The sequence below is a fragment of the Haliaeetus leucocephalus genome, unplaced genomic scaffold, assembly GCF_000737465.1.
Source record: "Haliaeetus leucocephalus isolate CR32 unplaced genomic scaffold, Haliaeetus_leucocephalus-4.0 Scaffold228, whole genome shotgun sequence".
Lineage (NCBI taxonomy): Eukaryota > Metazoa > Chordata > Aves > Accipitriformes > Accipitridae > Haliaeetus > Haliaeetus leucocephalus.
Genome location: NW_010972664.1, coordinates 18,077,954 through 18,085,810, shown reverse-complemented (window position 1 = coordinate 18,085,810; position 7,857 = coordinate 18,077,954). Strand labels below are relative to the sequence as shown.

The 7,857-nt window shown below is 41.4% G+C and overlaps 1 protein-coding gene across 1 annotated transcript in view; it reads right to left on the bottom strand.

Moving 5' to 3' along the window:
- Positions 1 to 7,857, bottom strand: part of GRAMD1C (GRAM domain containing 1C) — a 52,183-nt gene that overhangs the window by 22,902 nt on the left and 21,424 nt on the right. Inside the window, exons 4-5 of the mRNA XM_010567424.1 lie at positions 6,299 to 6,394; positions 5,014 to 5,094 (exon numbers count right to left, since the gene is read on the bottom strand). Coding sequence (XP_010565726.1) covers positions 5,014 to 5,094; positions 6,299 to 6,394 — 177 coding nt within the window. The remainder of the gene's footprint in view (positions 1 to 5,013; positions 5,095 to 6,298; positions 6,395 to 7,857) is intronic.

Sequence of the window (7,857 nt, the reverse complement as noted above, 5' to 3'; positions counted from 1 at the left end):
CACACACGCACCCCAAACTGGGGGGAAAGAGTGCGAGGGTCAGGGCAAACCCAGCCCAGCTGTCAGCCGCTCTGGAAGAGGGGTGTTGGGGTTTTTTTTTTTTCCCCCGGGTATTTTCCAACACAGAAGGTTTCGGGCTTTTCAGAAAGCAGCCGGCACAAGCATCCTAGTGGTAGAGATCAGTTTCGAGGTATTTAATCTTACCGAGGACAAAGTAAACATTAAAACGCAACACACACACACGTAAAGCAAGGGTCCTAACTGCTAATGCCAGCCTCCCTCTGCCGCGGGGGTTTGTTCTACAAAGCAACGTATTGCTAAAAACACACGTATCAACACACAGCCGCCGTATTTTCCCCAGGCACGCTGTTTTTCGGAGCAGTAAACTCATAACCGACAACCAGCAACCTACAGCTGTTTTCATCAAACTGCTAAAAACAGGAGTAGGCGTTACATGGTTTCCAAATACGGCTGAGCTGTATCTTTAGACAGCACACCTTTCAACCAGAAATTAAAAGGACAGAAACAAAGCCACTTTCACTTGTGGCCCAATATTGCCAGCACCTTTACTTCCAGTCATAAGAAAATAACCGGCAAATGGCTAATGTCGCTAATTAAATTCACTAGCACGTTCTGCACCGGCCTGTGGGCAAATCAGGCTGCCCTTGTACAGAGCTCAGTGGCTTGAGGAAAGCAGAGAAACTTTAAGCTATGCATTTTAGGACTCTATAAAGCTGTTTCCTGTGTTTTTCTGAAGTCAGTGTTACCAACTTCTGATTCTAAAACAGGATTCTTGCACTCTGCTCAATTATTCCTAGCTCAGCCAGATATAATAAGTTGTTAATGGTCACAGCCCAAGATCAAACCAGGCTTGCTTTATTGTATCAGAAAGGATTTGTTCCGAAGGCAAAGAAGGGCACAAGCTTTCTGGGTCAGACTTCTGCTTCTGAGAAGACGGTTTGAGAAGCTCTGAAGCTTGAAAGGCTGAATCTAAACATGAATTACTTTTCCCACTCAAGGTGACAGTCTATGCTGGGTTTTTCCTCAGATCCCTTTGTACACAAAAAGAAAGGCTACAAGAAGCAGCTTGGACACATTTTTGTCTTTTCAACCAGAAGCATAAGACACCAATACTTTGTTTCACACTAGACAAAGTGGTGTCACAGCACAAGCAATACTACAGAATACCACTGACATAAGCAAAGCTGCTGATTTTTACCCCCTGTGGACAGATGCAGAAATAAGAACAAGACACTCTGTACAGGTTTACTCCAGAGACAACCCCCCCACCACACACCACACTCCCACCAGTCAACTCTGATACAGAACTCCGATTGCTTCTTCGCAGGACAGGGGAAGGAAACAGCAAACTCCCCCTCTAACTGCCCAAACATGAAGGTCAGAATCAACCCAAGCCCTCTTTGACCCCTAAAACAATCCTCGTTGCACACAAAAGTGCAAGTAAATATCTCTTTTTCACAACCTACCCTGAGAAGCTGCCCGGGAAGGCACAACTGCTGTCCTGGTAGATGTTTGCCACAAGAAGCATAGCTCATCAGAAATTCTGGTCCCTTCTCACACCTCTAGGCTTACCTGCTACAATGACGCTGGAGACAGGTGCAAATCTCTACCCAGCAAAGCAGAAGAAGAACAATAGGAAAATAAATCCAACTCTAAGGAAGAGGACTTGTGGGAATTGAGACCGATTAAGTTAAGATCTTGTTCCATTAGAAATAAGGGGCACTGTGTTTGTTTGGGATTTGAATGACCTGCCTAATTAGATTTTAATTTGTTCCTTCTCCCTTCAACTGGAAGGATATTTGACACCCATAAGCTTTAGGAAAATAAAGCAAAAGTGTAAACGGCATTGCTCTTACTGTCAATAGCAGCCATAGTAAACTTGTTTTACCAATCTAGAAAGCCTGTTGCAAAACAGGAATTTTGCCTGATTTTATAAACTGATGTATTATTGAAACCCTCAGTGGATGTGGAAGCAGCTATCTGTTTTATCAAGACCGGTGTCATGTCTCTTCCAGACCTACATTAATGACTCCTTATTTTCCATGATGCTTCCCCTTCGACCAGGAGCATTTAAAAAACAATGGCAAGGTAAAAGCTTAAGAGACTCACTCTGAACACATTTTGCAATAGGAAAGGGGGAAAAAAGTAGAATTTTTTCTACTAGAAAAAAAGTCTTTACATGAACATTTGAAAAAAAAAACCATAGCCTAAGAAAGGACCATCTTAAGAGGAAGGTACCCACTGATTCCCAGAGGAACCAACATTGAAGGGCACCAAATGCACGGTAGTGTACTCTGAGCAAGATCTGAAGGAGAAGCTATGAGCTAGAGAATTACAGCTCAGCTAAGGGGACTCAGAGTCCCATCAGAACAGTGACACAAAGTTGGGGGAGAGCTTCTTGATGGCCAAAGTAAGCTGAGGCATGGAATAGCATGTAACCATTTATTGGTTTACTTACACAATGCAAGTCATTTCCAATAGAAAGGTGGACTTTACAAAATACTACTTGTTCAACTGTCTAGGACACACGATACTTCAGAAGTACACGGCAGAATGGCCACAAGATGGAGATCTGGGAAAGGGCATGCTGACCCTACCGAGAAGTTCTACAGGTGGTAGAAGCTTAAGGCGTATCAGGTAAAGCAGATAAATCACTCTTCAGAGGTGAGACACCGCAACACAAAATCTATGCCCAGGAAGCATTGAAGAGGCAGAGCCGGTGACTGAAAATTACCTCTGCACAAACATGATTTGAAGCAAATGCAACTCCAGTCCCCTGGATCCAAACCCTGCAAATTGGGGATAATTCACCATCAGGTGGTGCAAACCAGCACTGTGACAGCTGCATTCAGAGTTACACTTCTGATGACACCAGAACAACTTTATTTCGGAATTTAACAGTTGGATGTCATCTCCAGGTTTAGCAGATGCACTCCAGATAATAACTAAGTTATCCGCAGGCTTTAAAATATTTAGCTATCTGCAGAGGAAACATTAAAACCAGCTCCTTTTGGAACTGGTTCCAGAATGAGATTTGTTTTCATGTCACAAGCCTTACAAATTCTGACAGGATCCCTTTGACCACTGGAGCCCAGAAGCACCAGGCTTCACACACTCAGGGCACTGCATACCACACCAGAACCTCAGACATCCAAGATCTCTTTGAAATGTATGGTGTTCCTGCCATGGGGTGGTGGGGAGAAAGCAGCAAAACTGCTTGGATGGACCAAAGGCTTTCTTTTAGCAGTAGGTCAGTGGGCAGCTGTCACTGTAGTGCAGTCAGTGGATCCAGCTCTAGCAACTTCAGTTTCCACTTTCAACTCCTCAGTGCCCCTCCACAGCTTGATCTAGTTTGGTTAAGCAGTAAAGAATCATAAAGCAGGCTGACAGGAGACAAACACATTCTAGCAGTGAATCAGAAGTCACTACTATATCGCAGAAGCAGGAGCTCAATCTGACAGAAATCCCATTTCAATAAGTAGCTCCAAACGTACCACGCTAAAAAGCCCTACGTACACCTCATGGCAATGCTCCGTCTTACCACAGAGAACCCCAAGCAGAAATTCATGTAACAAACTTATCTTTCAACATACTTCAGTTAGGATGCAAGAAAGCTAACAGCAAGATTAGATACAAAGAATAAGGAGAGTTCCCAAGCTACTCAGATGCACTGGTCCCTAAAACCTGCTGACTCAATTCTTCTGGTCTTACATGCAGTCCATGCGTTCTACTTTCATATCTATCCTTTAGTTACTGCTCTGAAATGACACTAATGTGACACTCATTTCAGTGTCGAAGAGTGGAAATGCATGGGAAAAACTAACACTGAACAGCACAAAGCTTATTGCCCCTGTTCCAGCCCCTTGGATAGGTTTGTATACCTCAACGCCTATACATTCACCCTCCTGTGCCACAAGCTAACCAACTGAATAAGATAATTACCATTCCTGACCAACTTTGCCTAACAAAAGAAAACAAGGTTAGTTCCGGTTGCACATTCCAGTCCAAACATGACATAGTACATTGTGGGTTTTGCAGTGCTACTGCTAGATTCCAGACAAGATGGTTATGATGTTAAATAGTATTTGATATGAGGGATAAGAGATTTGCAGGAAACATTAGTTTTGCCTTAAATGGCACTTTCCTTTATTTTCAGTTGGGTTTTTTTTGACAAAAAGTGCCTCTAGCCTGCCCTAAAATTCATCTAAAAAAAACCTTGTGTGGTTACTACACATAAGTATTGCAACAGCTTTAAGCCTTTGGGGACCACTGTAGTGCAGAGTTGTATATGGATATTTAAGTGTTCAACTGCAACCATGTTGAAATATTTAAACAACGAGAGCCATGAACAGGAAGGAATTGGCTTACAAAAATTGCATTACTTACAGTGATGTTCTGCAAAAGTGTTGGTATATTTTTAGAAAGAAGATTAGCTTAAATGTCCACAAATTGCAATATAAATCAAGCTAACTAGCAGAAGTTGCCAAAATACACTTCCATATCATACAGCCTGCCTTTGTTGCATTTATTCAAGGTCAGAGGAGTTCTAATGAGTTGGTTGGCAAAGGTTCAGCTAACTTATCCGAGAAGGTGACTTTTGGCTTTTTCCTTAAAAAGGAAAAAGCTTTCGCTGAAAAAGCCTCTTGCCTTTTTGATCACAAATTAGCCATAGAAAATGTGAAGCAAATGCATGCCAATTTAGTAATATCTGCTTGAGTTGGTAGTGAAGAGAAGCATGCAACCTATCTTCAAAGACAAAATGTTCCACCAACAGCAAAGTTGTAGGTGGCAGTACGAGAAGGAAAGAATGATAAATTTATCTGGTATCTGAAGTACAAGAGGCCGAAGGAGAACATCAGATTAGAATTCCCTGTCAGAAAGGAAAAGCTAACTTCTGAAGGAAAGCCTCTTATCCTCCAAAGGCACATCTGCTTACATTAGAAAAAGATTATTTCGTTACTTAACCACAGGTACCAGCACTTACAAGCTTACCTTATGCAGCAACGCATTCTGCCATAAGCGGAAGATACTGAGGTAGCTTCTGTCTCTTGCACTGAATGACGTGAAGAAAAACTGCAGGAAAAACAAGGGGCAAAAAACTCACTTGTAGGTAGTTCCAAGAAACCCAGAATGCTTCCTTGTATCTTGAATATTCTACAGTTTTCAGCAATGGCATCCTCCCCTCACATTCAACAAACCTGGGCTCCTACTCCTCACACTCCACGCTTTTTATCACTTGCAGTAAGTGTTAGTTCCCCAATATCCACACAGTATATAAAGACACTTGCTCTCCTGGGCATCCGATTGCAATCATTTGTACCTTTGGCATAAAGGAAGAGCTCCCTCTCAACTAACTACACAGTTAAATCTTTCTCCCACTTCCAAATAGGAGGTGGAACAAGTCAGAGATGCATATGCCTATTTCTTACAGGCCACAGCCCTTTCTATCCTTCTGCCACATAATTCTTTTACTAGCCTTTTCACATGAGAAGATGTGAAATTAAAACAACTAAAATAGATCAAATTAGATACATCATTTGCAGCATTAAAATATTTCCCATTTGAAAGTTTGTTTAGCAGAGAAAGAGGTTTATCCTCCTTGATGATGAAAGTTAATATTTAATAAATTGAGAGGGAACAGCCAAATATGAGGAATCACAGTTCCTTCATAAAGAACAGCTCCAGATTCACCCTGGAAAACTATTCTCTGTATCCAGCCAAGACTTATTTTCAAGGCTTTTACAGAAGAAGTTATCATGAAGTGTGTTGCACATAAGGACATTCTGCATCATGCTTTTCAGTTTTTCCAAATACACACCCAAAACCTACACTTCCCAGCACATAAAATTGCATGTTCTATGTGTAGACATCTCCATGACTCCAAACCCATGATATCACGGTCCTTTTGTTTTCAGCAATTTTCTTCTAGGGGCACTTGAAACCCAGTGAGTTTGATATTTTTGTGATCTCAAGGATGCACATTCTGAATTCATGCCCTGAACTTTTAGTTTTCAAACGGCTTTCCTTTGAGAATCAGTGGGACAAAAACTCCCTTACTTTCCGGTTACTGCCTCAACACTACTAGAGGATTCTGCAATCAAACTGAAGTTGAGTTATCAAGCCAATATGCACAGGGACCAAACCACCAAGCCTGTCTTCTAATCCCAATCACGTTTAAAGATTTGACAGGGAAGTTACTTATGCAAATTTAAAACTACAAGTGCTCTGCCCTAGACATTATAATTTAAAAGGAATGTATTTAAATACAGGTTTTCACCTTCTCTCCTTTTGCTGCTATTTGTATGGCATTTGGAATGAGCCGAGCAGTCTTCTCTTTTGTCATGAAAGTGATATCCTTCAAGGCAATAGAAATCTAAGCAGAAACAGATTTAGTAAGACATATTAAAAATAACTGTTAAGATTAAAAATTTACAGAGTCACAGAACATGCAAGAGGAACTCAAACTAACCCCAAACCCTAGGATACAATTCAGTTGAGATCACTTGCTAACCTTAACAGCAAACATTCCAAAGTCAAAGCAAGTTAAGATGACTAATCTCTTTTTTCATACTAGCACTAGGGAAGCAAGTAGTTCTTTCTTCTTTCCTTCCACTTCTCCAGCAACACTCAGGGATTAAGGGCACAGACCCAACCACATACAAATGACAGATCTGAAAGCCAATCCCAGTCGGTACACTATACATAAGGCAGGACATAGATCAGATGGCAGACTATCTTGTCTATGTCATCTCACAGAAGTTTGCAATCTAGTCCATTTTCACAGAGGTTTATTTGCAGTCCAGACACTGCAAGGAAGTCTTCCTGCTTGGGTGTGTTTGCCTTGCATATTAGCACTTGAAATGTTTCTGTTTAGAAGAGCATGGTCTGACTGTCTGCAACAAGCCATTTCCATTCAGCCTACCCCCTTCCCTTGAAGATAAGGCTGTGCTGCCATTCAGCTTAGAGAAAGGAAGAATATACAGCTGGATCTTGCTTCTTCCTCTGTGTGCAGAATCTGCTCCACTTTACTCTCCCTGCATCAACACAGCCTTCTAAGGAGGTCCCAAACCTTAGCTCTACCATTGTAGCTGATGACCTCAAATTGCCTTAAGATATCACTCTGCTAGGCAGGCGGGAACAGGTTAAGAGGTTGTATGCTGTTTCGGCTGAAAAAAATCAGTCTTTGAATAGTTTATAAATTCAAGGGTATCATTTCAAAGGGAATTTTTTGTTTTTAAATGTCAAGCCTATCATAAGAAATGTTCAACCATCAAATCTTTCTGATTAAATTAAGCTCAGTTTTCAGTTAAGCATTTCTACACCCCCTCATTGTCTTAAGTACATGAGCTATTTGCTGTCTGGCCTGTGTACTTCAGAGCACACATAGTAGAATTTAAGAGATTAACTTAAGGTATGAGCAGCCTGCAGATGCAGAACATTTTGACACTTCTCCATCACCTATTAACTAGGTTACCTTCCCTTTCTCATTCACTGCCTCATGTTATTTCTACGGCAGATGCAACATCTGCTTGAATGAAAAATTTTAACTCATTAAGCTAATTTGACAGAAATAGAGGGCCCACATGTCACAAATATCTACTTTTGCTCATGCTGTTCAAAAGATACAGACCACAATATGAGAACTTGCAGAGGTCATTTATAGATTCTCTTCAGCTATTCTTAGATGCTGATACTTACATGTGAGACTAAACCAAGGAAGGTTCAATGCTGGAGAGTTCTTGAACAGGGCAACACCATGTACTGTATCCTGCTCCTGGTCTTACAGGAGACCATTATGTGTTACATCCCTTTATACAGCAACTCTCCTTGGTTAGG